The following is a 20,939-nucleotide window of genomic DNA, read 5'->3' as shown; positions in this document are numbered from 1 at the left end:
ATTTTTGGAGGAATCTTTCTGTTTAAAGATTTGATGGCCCAGATTTCACACTTGGCATCCTTAAGTTAGATGCGCATACAAATTTGATAATTGCTCTTTAAATGTATTTTATTATTAGCATATCAATCAGTGGGTGCAAAGTACACTCATGGTAGTGTGAGTTCTTCTCTGGTAATATAAAGGGACCTTACAACAGGTATAAATTACATATGTAATGGGATTAACCAGTTTTACATATTCGCCCTCTAGTGTAGGGGATGTGTCGGTGTGGGAGAGGGCATGGCTGGAACATGCTAAACTCTCACAATCCTGTTTGGGGTAATTACAAATCAACATAAATTTGAGCACCAATAAGGCTGGTAGCCCAATGAAAAGCCATATTTGTCTCCCTGTCAGGTCTGCTGAATGGAGCTTGGATGTATCTAATGTTCTGGTCATAAGTGGCCTGGCAAATCTATGATCTGGGTCTATATGACTTGTACAACTCATAGCTAAGGGTTAATGTCTCTTTCACCTGAAAAAAAAGTAACCTGAAGCACCTGACCAGAGGACCAATCAGGAAACCGGATTTTTTCAACTCTGAGTGGAGGGAAGTTTGTGTCTGAGTTCTTTGTCTTCTGCCTGAATCTCTCTCAGCTAGAGAAGGATTTTTCTATTTCCTGCTTTTCTAATCTTCTGTTTCCAAGCTGTGAATACAAATAATGGTTTTTTTCTTTTGTATTTACATGTCTATAGTTGCTGGAGTGCTTTAAATTGTATTATTTTTGAATAAGGCTGTTTATTCATATTTCTTTTAAGCAATTGACCCTGTATTTGTCACCTTAATACAGAGAGACCATTTGTATGTATTTTTCTTTCTTTTTATATAAAGCTTTCTTTTAAGACCTGTTGGAGTTTTTCTTTAGTGAGGAACTTCAGGGAAATTGAGTCTGTACTCACCAGGGAATTGGTGGGAGGAGGAAGTCAGAGGGAAATCTATGTGTGTTAAATTTACTAGCCTGACTTTGCATTCCCTCTGGGTGAAGAGGGAAGTGCTTTTTGTTCCAGGACTGGAATTAGAGAGGGTGGACTCCCTCTGCTTAGATTCACGGAGGTTGCTTCTGTGTATCTCTCCAGGAGCACCTGTGGGGGGGGGGAAGGGAAAAGGATTATTTCCCTTTGTTGTGAGACTCAAGGGATTTGGGTCTTGGGGTCCCCAGGGAAGGTTTTTGGGGGGACCAGAGTGCCCCAAAACACTCTAATTTTTTGGGTGGTGGCAGCAGTACCAGGTCCAAGCTGGTAAATAAGCTTGGAGGTTTTCATGCTAACCCCCATATTTTGGACGCTAAGGTCCAAATCTGGGACTAGGTTATTGACAGATGTATCTAATGTTCTGGTCATAAGTGGCCTGGCAAATCTATGATCTGGGTCTATATGACTTGTACAACTCCTCATGTCCACAGGGGTTCAATCCCTTCTGCCAAAACACAACCTGAAATCTCTGGGAAGAAAATTTTTGATCAGGTGTAACCAAGGACTGTGCCCTCTCCTATTCTGTTGACTGTTTCAAGGAAATACTTTCCTTTCGCTGAGGCTTTGTTTGAAAATAGTTATTTGTAGTGAATTATTTAAATAATGAAAATTGATAAACTCATTCAATTGATTTTAATACCTCTTGTAAAAGATGGTTAGGTATCACCTTAAGGGTGTCCGATTTATCTTTTGTGAAGGAAATATTCCATGTATTCATCTGTAGAGATGTGTTACAGTCATACATCAGCAGTTTCTTATACGTTATTACGGTGTCATTTAAAACAAGCAAACAATGTTGTGCATTAATTTGCTTCTTGTGAAAGATACAGTATTGACCAGCTTGCTATACACAGAACCAGTACTCTACAGGTAGAGGCAGTAGAAGCTTTCTGCAGTGTTTCAGACCCAATACCCATTCAGTCCTTTGTCTCTAGGCTGACAGTGCAAAAAAAGAATTGTCACTTAGTCCCAACTATGGGGCTGGCTTTTGTGATATATCTGTTCTTTGGAGAGGCTATTGAGACCACCAAAGTACTTTCACAGACCATAAGCAGAGATCAGAAGGTGCCAACTTTCAGTCACTGACTTGAGTTAAATATATACCAATGTTCTAGGTGTGAAAAACTCTAAATCTTATTACCTGCCTCCTGAACCGTCCAGTCTTCCTTCCATTTCTTTGTCTGTGGGCAGCATGCTTGGTGCATACGTTTCTCATGGCAGTGCAAAATGGTTCTCAACTTCTGCTAATCTGGTTAAGATTTGTATTTTCAATCGATTTTGAAATCCAAATATTTGCAATTTTCACCTCATTTTTATTTTTTATATAACATCATCAGGCAATTTTTCATAGGCAAAAACTGTCTCCCTCCAGCCAAGTGTTTGCACAGCTTTCCTTGACTACATGTCAATATGGGGTACATATCGATTTGTACTTGTGTTTCCTCTACCGCTGAAGAAGAGGGGGCTGGATTTACCCCTCTGTGCAGAACTAGAAATGGTGGCTTCTCTTTAACCCTCATTCTATATCTACAAGAATTTTACACATTATACAGTTCTATAGTGATATATTTTCTGGCTCAGTTAATCTTTGAAATCAACCACTGAAGTCCACAGTTAATGTATTGTTTTAATGTCAGGTTGACATACATGAAACTTGTTTTCTCGTCCATTTCTCAGGGATGTAGGTGATGTAAATTCATTGCCAGGCAACACTAGAACGAATCTCATACAAAACTTCACTGCTTTCATTGAAATGCACTCACCACAGCTAAGCCTGTTTGCAAAAATGTATTGCATGCAGTGTTGTATATTGAATTCTGCTGAAAAGCAATAGGATTTATTTAGAGACTCCTGGTATTAAAGTGATATAGATTTTAAAAAAAAGAGAGCGAGAGAGAGAGAACAGAAATCACCATCTTTCCTTATATAGTCACCATTCCTCAGATGTAGATTAAAAGAATTAATTGTACATTTCTTATCATTAGGTTTAGGTTGCTAGCAAATAGAATCAAACTGCTCCAAGCTCCTGCTATCTAGGACAGTTAATGAGTATCTTTGATGAATGGGGTATATGTCTGTACAATTTATTGATTTCTGTGTGAGATCATGAACACTATGTGTCTGTGTCAGGGTGAAAACTCCATTTTGAATGTGTAGCCTTCTGCCTTCTCTGTGCTCTTTTCACCTCCATACTGGATTGAGAATTCCAAAGATGGTGGCAAAAGAATAACAGTATAAGGCAGTTGATTCTTAAGTACCCAGTTAGTGGACATCTAGTCAAAACTGTTCCTGCCCAGAAGAACTGGTTTAGTGGGGACATCTTGACAATGAAGTCACCTGACAGGGGTCTGAGCTCATGTGAGGAAGCTGGCAAAGGAAGAGTCACCTCACATGATGCTAAAGGTTGTAAGAGAGGAATAAATACACACTTTGGTGTGTGTGAGAGAGAGAAACAGCCCGGTGTGTGTTTGTGACTGTGAATCTATCTGAACTAGTAGGGCAGTTAGGTTTGTTCGGGGAGATTTTGGCAAACCAGTAAAGTGCCTAAACCACTATTGTGTGTTGCTAACAGTAGTCAAGTTAGCAGGCCATACTGAACCATTCTTGCTTACTGCTAAAAGTAGCTAAGTCAGCAGGTTGTAAATTGGTCATGCAGCGGCCTCAGTGAGGGGAGGGGGTTTCGGGTGTCACAAACAGAGCAGCTTGACCCCGCGCCCTTCCTGCTAAGAGTGTTAAAATTGCTGATGAATATATTTTAGAAAAGCAAGAAGTCTGTTTATATGTGCCCCCGGGAATTTTTTTCAGGCCCCAAAGGCATGGACACACTCTGAAAAAAAAAAAAAAAAAACTCTGGTTAAGTGGCAATCATAAGGTGTCTGACCTTTTAACTCTGCTTGCTTAGCAAGTTTTCTTTAAGGGATATATCATTGTATTACTAATGTATAAATAAGGGGGAAAAGTTTGAGGTATTTGGAATTATCAGGAGGGACTCTTCAGGGACGCTCCCTCTGGATGCATCTTCGGGTCCCCACTGGCAGACAGAAGCCTGGCCAGCTGAAGCCTGTCACGGTGCTACTCAAAAGCCACACTCAACTTCGGTAATTATCGAGGGTTAAGGGTGTTTTACTAACCTATTGTGGACATGTGTAAGTGCTTGAGACTAAATAAAATTTAGCTTTAAGTTAAGTGAAAGCACTCTCGTGTTGTCCTGTTTGTGCCATCGGTCGGACAGCCGTGTCTCCTTTGATTTATTTCCTGATACCACCTCACACAGAGTAAGAGTTACTGAGAGCTTTGGGTTAAAAGAACCCTGGGTAACAAGGTTCACCGGGTGGCAACAGAGGCACCTTGTGACATGTTTACATTGCAGTGTAGACATACCCTTAGGCTATGTGTCAGTCTCACTCAGACCAGAAATCCTTAGTCAGATTATATAAATGAGTCAAGAGATGTTCTGGTTGGTGTTTACACTGCAGCTTTAAAATGATTTCTCTCTGCAACAGCTAAAGTACTGGAAAAAACTAGGTGATGACTTTTTTTTGTGGTTAGACATGCGTGCAAGCCAAAAACCTGTGACAGTTCAGATCGACATCCAAACTTTGCAAATCCGATCCATCTCTAATATTTTTAAACTTAATTTTTCTTCCATTCCTCAAGACAGTCGCCAGTTTTCCTGCAATTCTTATGAAATTTTGTTGCTGTAGATATGGCATATGAGTGCCAGGCAGGCAGAATTGTGAGTTCTACCCTCAAACATTACTTGCCTTTTCAAAGCTGCTTCCCCAAGCCTTTCATGTTCTCTCACATCATAGAATCATAGCCAGGCATAATAGTAGATTCTTTCTTAGGAACTGAAGGTATCATTTATCTAATCAAGGCTAATTTATTTAGAAGTCAAACTGGATAGCCTATGAATATATCAGAGTCCTACATCAGAGTCTTATAGAGTTTTACAATGAGAGTCATGTGTAATGGTAATTGCTTACATGACACACAATCGCTCATTGATGATTTTTAGTGCTGGGCGCTGATCAGAAAAATGGAAGAACAAAATAAACATTGCCTTGCATATGTATCACTTGAGATGTGATGATATTGTTTATATATGGATGGTGTGAAAATTGTTTAAAGAAACTAGATTTACTTTTTGTGTGTGTATGTATGAAGTTTTCCCCATTTGTTCCACTTTTTTCAAATAGGTTCGCAGTTGGCATCCTTGTTTGGTCTTGCAAACAATATGTTTGTGGAAGTGGTGAATACATGCATTGCCTTTCCCATAAAACACCATTCAATCTAATCTAGCTATCATATTTAAATGTGATCATCAGCATGACTGCTGGCTGTTGCAAACAAAGTAGCCCTTTTTTATTATGAAACAAGATAGTTTTTGTAAGCTAAGTGGCTATATATTCTGTTTCAATCTGGAGACAGGGTGCAGGCAAATTCTGGTTGCAATCAATACCATCTTTAATACAGGGGAATCTTTCCAATAATCTTTGCTAGTTTCTATCATATGTAGGTTGTGTCTTTGTTATACATGACCTTATTTCAGGAACAGATAAATGTACATGAACAAAAGAATCGCATTCACATCACTGATAGTTATAATCCTAGCCTAATAAGAGAATTGATTTACAATACATTTATTTTGTCTAAATTTAGTTGATAGTTATATTTCCTTAGACTACAAATTTCTGATATGGAATTCAAGAGCTAGTAACTGTAGTATGTAACCTATCACTGAAATCAGCCTCTGTGCCAGATGACTGGAAGGTAGCTAAGGTAATGCTGATTTTTAAAATGGGCTGCAGATGACATCCTGGCCATTACAGGTTGGTAAACCTAACTTCAGTGCCTGACAAATTGGTAGAAACTATGTGTCTGATCATTCTGTTCTGTACTATAGATGAACATGATTTGTTGGGGGAGAGTCAATCATGGCTTATTTTAAACAATAAATCATGCCTCACCAATCTAGTAGAATTCTATGAGAAAATTAACAAGGATGTAGCTATCTAAGGGTCAGCCAGTTAATATAGTGTACTTGGATTTTCAAAAAGCCTTTGATGAAGTCTTTCATTAAAGGCTCTTAAGAAAAGTGTGTAGCTATGAGATAAGAGGAAAGGTCCTCTCATGGATCAGTAACTAATTGAAAGATAACAAACAAAGGGTAGAAAGTGTTCAGTTGTCATAATAGAGATGGAATTAACAGTGGGATCCCCAAAGAGTCTGTAATGGGACCTATGCTGTTCAACATATTCATTAATGAGCTGGAAAATGGGATGAACAATGAAGTGGAAAAAATTGCAGATAATACAAAATTATTCAAGGTAGTTAAGTCCAAAGCAGACTCCAAGGAGTTATAGGGGGATCTCACAGAACTGAGTGACTGGGCAACAAAATGATAGATGAAATTCAATGCTGATAAGTGCAAAGTAATGCACATTGGAAAGAATAATCCCAACTATACATATACAATAATGGGTTCCAAATTAGCTGTTCCCTCCCAAGAAAGGGATCTTGGAGTCACTGTGGATAGTTCTCTGAAAATATCCATTCAATGCGTAGCAGCAGTGCAAAAAGGCTAACAGTATGTTAGGAGCTGTTAGGAAAGGGATAGAAAATAACACAGAAAATTTCATAATGCCTGCATGTAAATCCGTGGTGTGCCCATACTTTGAATACTGTGTGCACTTCTATTCTCCCCATGTCAAAAAGGATATAGTGGCGCTGGAAAAGATTCAGAGAAGGGCACCAAAGATTACCTAGGGTATGGAATGGCTTCTATATGAGGAGAGACTAAAAAGATTAGGACTGTTCATCTTAGAAAAGAGATGACTAAATGGGGGCTATCACAGAGGTCTATAAAATCATGAATAGTGTGGAAAAAGTGAATACAATATAAAAAAGAAAAAAGAAACCCAGTGGTCACCCAATGAAATTAATAGGCAGCTGGTTTAATACAAACAAGAGGATATACTTTTTGCACACAACGCAGAACTAACCAGTGGAACTCATTGCCTTGACCAATGTACAACTGGGTCAAAAAAGAACTGGATAAGTTCATGGAGGACAGGTCTGTCAATGGCTATTAGCCAGGATGATCAGAGATGCAACCCCATGCTTGGGGCACCCCTACACCTCTGACTACCAGAATCCGGATGGATCAGTCCATAATTGCCCTGTTAAGTACACTTCCCCTGAAGCTCTGGTATGCGCCACTGTTGAAGACTGGGCAACATGGACTATGGTCTAACCCAGTATGGCAGCTCTTATGTACTTTAAATAGTGATATTTATGTCATCAGGTCTTTTTAAAAGAATAAACATTAACAGAAGACAGTGGTTTAAATGTATATCCTGACACCCCTTCTAGACCTGACACTTCCTGTCTTAGTTTCCTGGGCTTTTGTCCCAAGGGAGGGGAGGATTGTCCAGTGTTAAGGCACTGGTCTAGGACATAAGAGGCCTGGTTTCAATTCCCTGCTCTGCCATGGACTTCCTGTATGTGACTTTGGGCAAGTCATTTAGCCAGTCTGTGCTTCAGTTGCCCATCTGTACAATGAGGATAGTAATGCTTCCCTACCTCACAAGGCTGTTGTGAGGATAAATATGTTAATGCTTGTGAAGCTTTTTGAAATCTACTGATGAAAAACATTATATAAGAAATAAGTTTTATTATTATTTGTCCAAATAGACACCAATGCTTGTTATCTTAAGCAATTTCAATATCCATGTGGCAGATTACTTATGTAGTTTAACTCAGGATCTCCTGACCAATAGAACAACCATTGGATTATCTGTAATTTTCTCTGACTAATAAAATCCAGTAGGGAAGTACTGGGTCCATTGCTGATGACTGATCAATTCCCTATTGGAGTCCAGAGTGCCAGCTTCTCTCAAAGGAGTGATAGTTAGGCTCTTGCTTAGAGACGTAAGCTCTGAATGTTGGCAGTTTCACCAGTTATTGCTTTGTCTCTAACCTTCTCTTTTTGGATTAAGTCATTGAGAAGCAGCAAGGCAATTCTGAACCTATGGGAATCTTCCTATTGCTTCAATATCTTACAGTCCGGCTGACAGCTTTGGGCACAGAATGGAAGTTCTGCCTATCTCACTTGTTCATGATTCCTTGTTCGGAAGTTGTGTCTTCATGCTGTTAGGCATCAGCTCAGGAAAGTACTTAAGTGCTTTCCTGATTAGGGATGGACTACTGAATTAGGCCTATGACCCTTCCAGCAGTTGAGGTGTCAGTGAACCTCACTGAGATAGATGAGAATCCTATTGAATGATTTGTCCCTTTTCTTTTACAGATATACCGCAATACTTCACTGTACCAAGCATTCGGTTCTGTGGAGTCCTATGTATTCTCTCACCTCTGATTTAATGTTCAGGATTCCACCAGGAGAGATAGTGAGACAATTTGAGCAATGATGCCCTTAGCATGTAGCTTTAGATTTCTCTTTCATTTGAGCCCAGATGGTTTTTACTTTCCTCCTGAATAACCAAGCTCTGAACTTGGATGAGAGCAAAAAAAAAACTTGGACTGAAGTTTTGTCCAGACTGGATGTTGGTGATGCTGGTGAGGGTGACGTTTTTCAGGAGGTTCACCAATTCTTTATAATAAAGACTATTGCAACTTCCTCATCTCTGGCCTTACTAAATCCTATCCTGGTCCACTTATATGTGCTCAAATGCTAGTGGAAAGATCTTTTCCTGGCTCACCACTTTGAACATGTCATCCCCACCCCCACCCTTTGTGTCTCTCCACTGACTCCACTTTATTCACTGCATCAGATACAAACTGCTTGTCTTCATTGTTAAGGGCCTTCTCAGTCTATTTCCCATTATACTTATAATCTCTTATACGGTATCAAGATGTCAAACCCATCTTCACTCCACAAAAGATGCCTGGCTTGATTGCCCATTGTAAAAAAATGTCAATAAAGACATTAACATTTTCTCCTGTGCCCTACCTTATGCCTGGGAGGGGCTGCAAAACTGCCTCATTGCCCTCCTTCACGTTCCTCCAAAAACTCATCTCTACCATGATGCCTAGAAAAAACTCAGCAGTGGTTGAGCGGGTGATTTTTCTCTGACTGTGACTTTTCATGTTGACCAGCATCTTCTCATTGTTTCTTTGTGCTCCTCCCACACCCCCACCATTTCTTTAAACAGTCTGTTGGCTATAGCCTTACATGTAGAGTGCAAGCAAGCTCTTCAGGGCAGAGCCTGTATCTTTGTTATGCGTGAGCATACAGTGCCGAGCACCGTGGAGCCAGGACATCTATGTGCCGCTATAATACAAATTAATAACAATTTGTACTTTGCCCTTGCATTCCTCTGAAGATGTCAGAGCTTTAACAAGGCAATGATTTGCCTAAGGCCACATAGCAAGTCGCGTCAGTGTCGAAAATAGAATGCAGGTCTCCTGAATCCAAGCAGTTTGCAATTTCTATTTAATTTCAGAGTAGCAGCCGTGTTAGTCTGTATCTGCAAAGAGAACAGGAGTACTTGTGGCACCTTAGAGACTAACAAATTTATTGAATCTATTTCCCCATGTTAAGTATCCTCACACCTTCTTGTCAAGCTGTCTGTAATGGGCCATCTTGATTATCACTACAAAAGTTTTTTCTCTTAATTAATTAGCCTCTTAGAGTTGGTATGGCAACTCCCACCTTTTCATGTTCTCTGTATGTGTATATATATTTCCTTACTATATGTTCCATTCTATGCATCCGATGAAGTGGGCTGTAGCCCACGAATGCTTATGCTCTAATAAATTTGTTAGTCTCTAAGGTGCCACAAGTATTCCTGTTCTTTCTATTTAGTTACAAAGTTGTCAATCACCGTAATACCTGAAAGCCTAGTTAGGAATGTGTGACACTCCCTAGGGGTGCCCAGCGTTGTGAGGCACCACAATACTACTGGTCCTTAGCATGCCTGAAACCACCAGCCTCAGGCAGCACAAGTACTGCCTTCCAGCCCCCCACAGGCCTCTCTCTGTCTGTACAGGTATCAACAGGCACACACCAACCCCCAAATACTCAGGGAATTCCCTGCAGTGTTCAGCCTCTTATCCACTGACCACTCACAGAATTACCAGGCTGCTATTCACAAAGCAAGGGTATACACCAGTGTGCAAAATTCAACTCGAGACCAGCACTTTGCTTAACACTACACTAACATACTGAGATACATTGATTATCAAAGAATGGCTACATTTATTATCAAAATTACTACATTTATTATCAAAGAATGGCTATTCAAGTAATAATGAGTAATAATGAGTAATTATTTTGGAAACAAGTGGTTACATGTAGAACAAAATCATAACATGCTTTCTAAAGCCTAAGCTTAAAAGATTAACCTGATGCCTCAAAACAAAACAACAACAAAAAAGGAAAGAAAAAAAAAAGACCCCTCACTCAAAGTTCTCTTCAGCATTTTTCAGCCAAGCCTGGTTCTGATCCCTTTTTCATGAAGCAAAAGCATTGTCCTTTTTCTTCCTAGGTGAAGGGGAGCAACAGGTGGCAAAGATACATGTACTGGTTTGTAATACAGAAAACAAATGGTAGTGTTTTCTGGTGGTTTAGTTTTATAGGTAAGCAGGATATTGGGGAGGGAGGCAGTGTGTGGGGTCGTGTTATTTATTTAAACAAAGGAAACAGCATGCTTATTCAAGAAAGTGATTGGCAGGGTTATGTGGGCACTTCAGCCCCGATCCTCAAACGTATTTTGGCTCCTAACTTCCATTGGGCCTTCCTGACTATCTTCCTTTGTTGTTCCAGCAGCCTAGAAAAATTACTAAGTTGATACAAATAGTATGTTGAATGTGTTTAATAGTGTTTAATAGTCGTTTCCTCTTGCACGTCAACCTGTCTTTTGTTTTGCCTTTGCTTCTCCTTGTCTGTGACTTGGAATCGCTGAAAGAAGAAGGGACGGCATCACAAACAGCTACCTCGTAAATTCTTGGAATGGCTTGATTGAAGCCTGGACTCCTGCATTTATCGTTTCTACGTGCTGGTACAAATGTATCACTCTGTAAATGGCTGGGAAAGAAATGTTAGCGATAGAAGGATGTTAGTCTTATGCCTAACAGATAAGACTTTTCATAGCCTGTAAACCATTATTTATTGACTATGGACACCACAACTATTAGAATTAAAGGGGCTCAGTTGCACAACCATCTCCCATACTAACCCCAACGTGTTATTGGAGGGAAAAATAAGGAAAAACTCTCACCACCAGCCATGGCTGTTTTGGGATATGCTCTAATTTTTACCCTTTCTCCCACAGGAACTTTTTACACCGGAATGCAAGTTTAAGGAGTCCGTTTATGAAAATTATTATGTAATCTACTCATCCATGCTCTACAGACAACAAGAGTCGGGTAGGGCCTGGTTCCTGGGGCTTAATAAGGAAGGGCAGGTCATGAAAGGAAACAGAGTGAAGAAAACAAAACCAGCAGCTCATTTTCTACCCAAGCCATTGGAAGGTGAGCTTTGGGCCATCACAGCCAGATATGCTGAAATTTTAAAACATCTCTTCCTTTGAGATGGTGATACCACAAAAGGAGGGGGAATGGGTCCTATCATATCACTTCAAAATGCACTTAGCACACACCCACTGGCCATTCAATATGGCAATTGCTAGGATTCATGAGTGTTTTGTGCTTCACCAGAGCAGGGCTGGCTCTAGACACCAGCACTTCAAGCATGTGCTTGGGTTGGCACTTTCCAAGGGACAGCACTCCAGCCTCCTTGGTTTTTTTTTTGCATGGGGCTGAAAAAAGCTGGGAGCCAGCCTTGGCCAGAGCCCTGCCACTGGAGAGCCAGAGCATCGTCCCCTGGAGCTGAGCCCGGGCTGCAGCGGCAAGAGGGGCTCCCAGAGTGTGTGAGGACCCTGGGACGGAGGGAAGCGGGGCCCAGGATGCAGGGAGGGAGGCAGGGTCCTGCTGCTGCCACCGCTGCTGCTCTGAGTCTCCCCAGGGTGGCATGGCGTTTCCCCACCCAAGGGGGCTGTGCAGGACGCTGCCGGGCTCGGCAGGGGGTGCAGATCCCGGCTCGTGTGCTGATGGGGCGAATGGCCGGGCAGCCCGAGCTGCCAGGGAACTGTCCCCTCCTGCCCCCGGACCTAGCCCGCCACTCACCTCCCCTGCCTCAGCCCCACGCTGCTTGCAGCTCCCCTGCCTCAGCCCCACAGCACCAGGGGCAGGGAGAGGCAGAGGCTGGGTCTGAGCGCGGCTCGGGTACCTGGGGGTCAGTGTCTGTCCTCTCGGCTCTGCCTGCATGGGGCTGGGGAAGCAGCTGTCAGTGCCTACCCCTCTCAGCCCTTGCACACCTCATCCCACTCGCAGCCTCTTCACTTGTACCTTCCCCCCATCGCTTCTTTGCTGCACCCCTTCGTCTTGTACTCTCCCTTCACCTGCACCTCTCCTCTTGTACCCTCCCCCAGCCCTCTGCTCCTGCACCTCCCCCTTCCTCTGGACCTCTTCTCCCGCAACCCTACTGATACCCCCTCTCGTCCTCCACCCTTCTCTGTGAGTACATCACACCCGCTGCTCTGCCAGTGTAGAGCCCCCAAGCACCCCCACACCCACTCCTCTGCCTGAACCCTCTTTACTAGATCCCTATCCCTTTCCAGGTGTGAGGGTTAGTCCCTATGCCTTCCCTGTGCATTTGGAGCACTAAAGATGGGGTTGCGGGGGACAGAGGAGGGCGAGATTTATACTAAAGTGAAATAAAAATAGTAGAAATGGTTTGATCCGACTGCAAGTGTAAACGGGGATTGCTGTGCTGAATGAGGAGATCATGTTTGGGGGTAGGGGAGCCCAGGGCTGGGGCAGCAGGGGATACGGGGGGGGGAGGGCACCTGTGGGGGAGGGGAGCCCAAGGCTGGGATGGGGGGCAGCCAAATTTTTTTTGCTTGAGGTGGCAAAAAACCTAGAGCCAGCCCTACACCACAGTGTGTCTGAGAAAGGGCATATGTAAAATGCTCTTTCATGGGATTAAGAGGTCATTTTATTAGAAGAAAACCTATCTTTAAAAAGCATTGTGCTGCTTTTTAAAATATTCTTCTGGTAGAAGCAAAAAGTTGGTGTCAGTATTGCAGTGAGAAAATATTTCTTTCATGAACCAGCATGAGTGGTTCTGAACAATAACGTATATTTAAGGAAATTGGAGTTATGAATGGCATAGAGGAAATGTCAGCGTTCCAATTTAAGAGCATCCTAACACAAAACTCAAAGGTCTTATTATAGACTAAATCAAACTGCACTATTGAGTCAGCTTATGTATTGTGCACCTTTAAGTATGTCCCCTATTCTGCTAGATTAGGAAAGGGGAACAACAAATAATATCTTTAGTCATGCTCACCTTATATATTAAAGTGATGTTCATAATCTGGCAAAATGTGTTAATTTTTTGTCCTGAATATAGAATTGTCTATTTGTCCTATTCATTCTACAAGACTTTTTCATCCGGGCTTTTTTTGTCATTTGTACTATTTACACTCCAGATCTCATTCACTTTGATCCAGATTGTTGCTTATCACCTCAGTAATGCTGAAAAGTGTCTCATTAGTTAACATCTTAAAAGAAACCCCACACTTTTCTGAGTAATGATTTTGTCAGCAGTGTCATGTTTTTTAACGTTACAATTATCTGAGAATTACAAGGTGTGGAAGGTTTCGAGGAATTTCAAATCTAAATCATGTGTTAAATGGGTTAGGACTCTCTTTACATAATGAAAATCTTAACAGGTCTAGGTGACTGGCTTTAATATCACATCTTAGTTTTACGCTGATTTGTTGGTTTTTTTTTCCCTATACTTCACAGTTCAAGTGGTCTTTAAAACTTTCCCAGTGTTTCAACAAGACTTGCACTATATCCGTTAGCCCCTATATATGAAGTTAAAGTATTTTAAGACTTTTATTGGGAAAAATGCCAGAATATTTTTAAAAAGCAATCACAGCACATACAGCTTAGGGAAGATGTGGTTTTTTTTCCACTAGAGTAATTAATATTTGTATAGTCAGACCCTTTATCAAAAGAGTTTAGGTAAGGCTTAGAAACAACTTATTTTATGTTGTCCAAAAGAGTCATCAAAGACAACAGCTATACTATGTAATTCTTTTACTTTATGTTGCTATCACATGGTGCTTAACTTCATATTTTTGTAGGTCACATTGATACTTCATCCTGTTCCTAATTAATCAGCAAACAGATATGTCCTAAAAACAATTATGGGTGTGCACTCTAAAAACATAGATCATCCCCATCTCTAGAGAAGAAATTTAATTTCAAACTTTCAAAAGTCATAAAAAGATTTAGATTATGTCATTGCAAATGTTAGAACAAGTTAAGTACTTGATTAGTTAATGATGTTATGGGCCTTTCATATCTATTATGAAACTTCTGTACATTGAAGATCAAGGTCAGTACTTTGATGCTACTGCCTCCTATTTTAATTAGTCCAGGGAAGAAGGGATTGTTCTCTCACATGGTTTCTTCAAGATCTTTTGTGTGATTAATTCTTTTGACTGCTTGGCATCTCTTTTTTAACATTGCTGTGATATAAATAAATGCTCCCTCAAAGTTATGTGTAAGTAAAATATTACCTGATTCAGTGATGTGGAAAATGAAATTGAATTATCTAACAACGTTCATCCTTAAGGCAGCTCAGTGCAGGTACTTTGTAACTGAACATGTTTATTTTCCTCAAGCGATTTAAAATAGTTAGGACCCTAGTGAATCCGAGTGTGCCATTCTTAATTATTCCATAAATTCAGTTAATAATTTAGTTTTAGAGTTTTCTGCATTTCAGAAGTCCAGCAAAGATCAATGACTATGGAATGTTTCTTGCCCATGTATTAAAGACATCTTAGGAAAAAAGAAAGAAACGAATTCTAGCTGAACAGTGACTGTTTTGTGTGCTGTCTGAAGCCATCCTAAACACTTCACCAGTAGAGATGAATAACACCAAGTCTTGTCTAATCTCATCATGTTTTAATTTTATATGAACACTCTATAAGATGTATTTTTGTGAATCCATCAATGAGCCATTTATGGGGGGAAATAAATGCCACCTATTAACCAGGCTGTGAGAGGAATTTGAAAAATTAAATAATAATTGATTAGATGATTTTCCTTTATGAAAGTTAAAGTTCTTGATTCTAATATCGTCGTTCTAGTTTTTGACGCTTAAAATAAGATCCTCGTGGCATTTGATCAAGAAATAACGTAATGATGTACACCAGTAAATGTCAAGAATCCTTAAAATGTAAGCAGAAAATTCAGTTTTGACTATTAAACTGTTTTGTAATAAGACTGTGCAAAGCCTGAGGGGTTTTGCTGCACAGCTCATTCTTCCATATTGTACAAATTGTGATTGAACAATTGCTTTTCATTTCTGAAGCTTCTATAAACAAGTCACATTATCCATTTAAAAACAAAGGGACAATTTCCTATTGTGCATGTAAGTCAGAGGTGATGGAGGAAGAGATATACTTGGACTGCGCGGAAAAAATATTAGTGCCTTAAAATAGACAGTCCCTTTCAAAGTAGCTAATCTCCTTCACACAAAGAGGAAGAGAGAGACTATTAAAATTCTTGTTCTCGTAAGGGTGATATAAAAATATGCTCTAAAAATTATTTGGGGTAAGTTCTATGGCCTGTATTATACAGTAGGTCACAGAGGGCCCATCTGGCCTTGGAATCTATAAAAATGAATCCTAGTGATGTTTTTTTCCCTTCTTCCTTTAGTTGCCATGTATCGAGAACCATCCTTGCATGATGTTGGAGAAACAGTGCCAAAGGCTGGAGTAACTCCAAGCAAAAGCACAAGTGCATCTGCAATAATGAATGGAGGCAAACCAGTTAACAAGAGTAAGACGACATAGCCAGATCCTCACAGGTGTTGTGACTTATTGAGCCCTGAGTACAGTTGAGCAATTTATCCTTGCCGGACTCTGCTACTTTGGTGTCTGTGGATCAGCCTGAGGCAAGTGAATACTTGCTCTTTGCTGTTTCTGAACTAAACTGTTGCAAGTGGATAAATCTCAACATGTAGCTCCTCCCCCAACAAGAAGACACCTGAATAACTAGCTAAACTCAGACCATGGAATGCCCTACCAGATATGGAATGCCTTTTTAATATCTTTTCTGTGACTGTGACACTTCATGTGAATGACATACTTCACAAGTACACTTGATACCTTGCCTGCTGACAGTTACCCATAATCCCTTTTTGAGTCCAGTTTCAGCGAAATCCATGTGTTTAAGTTCTATTTTGTAGCACACAGATAATATCAAGTAATTTCTAGTTAGATGCTGTAAACCTGTGCTGTTATGGATTTCTCTTCTTCCCTTTTTTTTACAAGGCTGCTTGCTCCACTGGCTGTGACCTTTTGCAGGGATTGTGTTTCTCTGCAATTTAAATGTTGCAGGTGGCTTAGTTCTGAAAGCAATCAGGGAATCAGTAAGCCTTCAAAAACGTACTATTATGAATTATATCTGTGAAGACTAGGATCATTGTCTCTGACTTAGAATATTGATAAATGTGAATACACTTTAGTAACAGATACCGTGCTCCTGAGGTTGGCATTACTGTGGTGGGAAAAGTGTCAAACACGACCAGTAGAAAGTTTTTTGAGACTAGTGTTTGACATCCCCCTATAGTTTCTTTGTGTGTGTGTGTTTTATACATATCACAGGCTTACTGGTAATGGTAACATTTGCCTTGCCCAGCGAGCAAGACCCACTCATTTTTGGGAAAGTGGGTCCAAAGAACTATGTAGGCCTTGTAGGCCTGAATTAAGGCTCATTTTTCACCTCCTAATCCTCATTCTTTGAAAAACAATAATTAAGACTAACAAGAATTGTGCTACCTAAACCCAGTTCAGATCTAATCTTTTCCTGTTTTTAATTAACTGAATTTAATGCCATCATTATTTTGGCTGTTTTCCACTCAGCAAAGCACGGGCAAGAATGATGTATTAAGGGTAGTTATAAATTATACTTTAATATTTTAGTATTCATTTTTTTTAAACTGGGTCTATTAGAAAACATTTTTTTTTCAGCTCAGCATGCAGAGTCCAATCTTATGTATTTCACTCCATAACCCAGTACATATCTCTAACCCCCTTTTTAGGATACTCCCACCAAATTGCTAGATAAACGGTGCCTTGCCTTGCTTTCTGTATGCTATACATTCTACTACATGAAACTAGAGGAAAGCAAACCCATTATGAGATGGAGTCCTTGGATCATGTTCAATTGCTTCATGAGAAATACTGGTGATGCTTCACTGGTGTCAGTTAACTGTCATGAAACCAACTGAGAAAAAAATAAAATGGGTAATAAGCTTTTGACAATACAACAAAGATGCCATTATAGTGTTAAATACTGTAGGTAATGAGTTTCAAATATTTAGTTGCATACTTTCAAAAGACTGAAATAAGGCTATTCTGTATGTGCTTAATAGGCATTTGCTTCTCAGAAAGGGCGACAAGGACCAAACTGTACCTGCGTTTTGACAAACTGTTTTGGACAACCCTCTATTGGCCTCTTGCTGTTATGATCATGTTTAAAGGGGACAAACTTCATCCTTCCCTTTTGAGCAATTGTATTTACTGAAAAAAATTATTTTCTCATGGCATTACACAGAGCTCTGTGACAGGCCACCAGTTGTTTCAAATTCCTGGCCTGTTTAGCTGCATACCGATTAACTCTTCATGCTTATACAGTTTTCATATGAGGGCTCTGTTTTAATAAGTAACGCAGCATATTGTTCAAGTAGGTTATTGTAATGCTGCTGTGAGTCTTGACAGTTTAGGGTTCCTTGTTTATATACCATGTAAAACAGACAAAGTTTGGGTCTTTTTAAAGAGCCGAGTGAAGCATATCAAGTGAAGTTTGTTTTGTAAGTATTTAAGCATTTAAACAAAGACAAAGCTACTTCAATGCTGTGACAAAATGTGCATAAAGTAACTTTTAGCCCAGACCATCCCCTCACCCAGTGGCTTTAAAGGAGAAAATCTCCATGAGATACCCCTTGTGGTGAGCCTCCCATCTCATCCCAGTAGAACGGGTGGGACTTGTGTGCCCCCCACCTCCGTAACAAAAAAAAAGCTATGACACCTCCCCCTGGTGCATCAGTTGGAAGCCAGGACTATCAGCATAGAGCTCTGCCCTGTCTCTCTGGTAGTGTCCTGGCCTTGGAGCCTCACTGACTTCCCCGCGCCCCCCCCCCCCCCGACTTCTGCTGTAGCGCCTCTTGGGATTGGGAAGGGAGTCGTGCAGAGAAGCTGCATTATCTTTTGTGTCTAATGTTCACAGGGCTGGTGAGGAAGCCTATGTGCATTTTTGCCCTGTCCCACTTAGTTTCCAGCCTGCCCAACTTGGACCCTGGGCTGCACAGAGGTGGCTCTGCAGGGTCCGGAGGGTGAGACAGTGCCATAGAATGCCTGAGGTATGCACTGAGGATGTAGAGAGCACAAGCTGGTCCTTTAAATTTCAGCTCTCTGGGACTGGTGTCCCAAGGCCATATATGTTACCATTTTCAACATTAACCCCTGCATCTCAGGCAGCTATTTCTCTGCCAACCAGTTGACTAGTTACAATTAAGGCTGAATTTATTTTTGTAAATGACTAGTATGTATTGTAAATGTATCACCAGTTTTATTTTTGTTTACATGGGTTGTCTGTAAGGGTGTTTAATCCTGTGAATGGATGTCTTAAAACAATTTCTTCTAAAGTCTGTTTAAACGTAGAGCACAGGGGTCTTTGTTATTTGTGCTTTGGTTACGCCTTTAATTTTGTCTCTTGTCTCATCTGTTGCATGGGAAGAGGATGGCAATGATGAACTGCATGTAGTAGGCTATGCGTATCAAGAACTGTTGGTATGTATTACTAAATTTACATACATATATGCAAAGAGTTTGTTTGCATTGTACAGTTTGTGTTTATTATCATTTGTTGTATACACAGAGACAACATATTGAATAAAATATTTATATGAAGGCATATTGAAAAACAAAACAACTTTATCTAACAAGCAGAATGTGCAAAATACCATTGCACTGCCCACAATATAGTGAAACCATGTAGATAGGTTGGCAAACTCAATTCTCCCCCTTTACCATGCCAAAGAGAATTTTAGCTTCTTGATATATTACCTCTCCTGCTGTTTTCCAGGATAAGACTTCACCATTTTGTTCCCTCTAAAATTAAGTTTGCTGTTAAGTGAAAACTATTTTCAACTGTCTGTTACTACTAAACTACTGTATAGTAAACCTGATGAATTAATTTATATTTACAGATTTTGTGTTTTGTATTTCCATGTACAGCAATGTATGCGACTCTACAGTATGCCAGACCTTTTGCATGCTGTGTTTTGTATTGCTCCTTCCTTTCTTTTTATTTAATCCCAGAGAGCCTGGTTTGCACAGTGGTCCAAAAAAGAAATCCCAATTGCTTCACTATCTCACTAATGCACAGGTATGTTAATAATGCAGATGGGCATTATCTTTTCATTTTCCCTCTAAAACAGAAAGTTCATTTTTATTTCAGCAACAATTTTAGCAAAATATCAGTCACGCATACATACACACAAAATCCAGTTCTTGGTAGATATGTACAAATTGAACAAAGCACTATTAAAAAGTGTTATCTAGATTCACATGAACCCTTACCAGCTTGATCATGTTTATGAAAAACTATAGTAGCTTCTACAGAAAGATCACAAGTGCTTTGTAGCTCACTTAACACCTCTTTTGCTTCTTCAAGCAACGCTCAAATCAACATGTTTATGTATTGTCATTTTTTTCATCCAGGTGATTTGTATAACACAAATAACCCACAAAAGAATAAAAGGACCTTCTTTCACAATGTATTTACCTGAAAGAATCTTGTAAAGCTCATAACTGTTTACACACAGAGGGAAAAATTCTCTGCTGCTGTAACGTTATAGCAGTCAATTGAGTAGACAGAGAGTTTGGCCCATGCATTAAAGGTGTGTCTTGCTGATCCATCTGTTCTATGGTACAAAGTAGAAATATTCAACTCCACTCAGGTTAGAAAAAATAGGAAAATTAGACACAGTAAAGCTATTATAGTTTTGTTTACATGCCCCTTCGGATAAATTTGTGATCTGTGCAATATATTTCAAGATTGTTTTCAGGATGTCTAATGCAAATGGTATGATTTATTTTTTTTAATGTAATAAAATCTTTGTTCTAGAGCCTAGTCATATAAATATTCAACTTAGCTTTGTTCATCCCCAGACTATAGTATGAAATATAATTTAGATGTAAAGTAAGTCACCATTCCAGGAAGGAGGAGGGCAGTGCATCAAAAACACCAAGCCAGATACATGATTAAATCTCCAGCTACATGCCTCTGAAAGAGAGCTTGACCCTTTCCCCTTCCCGTAATCCTTTCCCTTTGCTAAATCATTGATACAAGTAAGACAGTGAATAGCAAGTTGATGTCTGAAACCCGAGAAGATGTTGTATAGAATGGCCACAATCCTGCAAAGTGCTTAGAGTGCTCAGAAGTAGTACTCAGCACTTTTCAGATAGTGCCCTTTTTATCACAAAAATGGAGAACTGTGCATGTGTCAGTATCAAACTCCCTACTTATCTAACCAGCTTTCTCTTTCTGTAATTACTGTTTGCCCAAGACTTGGAAGCAGTAACATAATTAGTGTATGCAAATTAAATGGGAAATATTTTTCACTCCGTCACACCTCTTTTTACTTTTACAATTTAGGCAGACAGTATTTTCACATACATGGAACAATAATATTTCTCTTCAAGTCTTATTTTTATAGCAAGGGAATAAGCTGCATAGAAGATGTACTGAGACTCATATCACTGGTTTCATCAGTATGGGAAAAAAAGATGTTCAAGCCACACACACACACACACACA

The 20,939-nt window shown here is 40.0% G+C and overlaps 1 protein-coding gene across 2 annotated transcripts in view; it reads left to right on the top strand.

Annotated features, from left to right (window-relative positions):
- The window catches only part of FGF14 (fibroblast growth factor 14), a 704,926-nt gene extending 683,987 nt beyond the window's left edge, over nt 1-20,939 (top strand). For both annotated transcript variants that reach the window (XM_030568088.1, XM_030568098.1), the window contains exons 4-5: nt 11,307-11,505; nt 15,772-20,939. In XM_030568088.1, the coding sequence (XP_030423948.1) occupies nt 11,307-11,505; nt 15,772-15,908 (336 nt within the window). In that variant the 3' untranslated portion in view covers nt 15,909-20,939. The remainder of the gene's footprint in view (nt 1-11,306; nt 11,506-15,771) is intronic.

This window comes from Gopherus evgoodei, chromosome 1 (genome assembly GCF_007399415.2).
Source record: "Gopherus evgoodei ecotype Sinaloan lineage chromosome 1, rGopEvg1_v1.p, whole genome shotgun sequence".
NCBI lineage: Eukaryota > Metazoa > Chordata > Testudines > Testudinidae > Gopherus > Gopherus evgoodei.
Note: the sequence above shows the minus strand (reverse complement) of the source record. Positions and strands in the feature narration are given on the sequence as shown.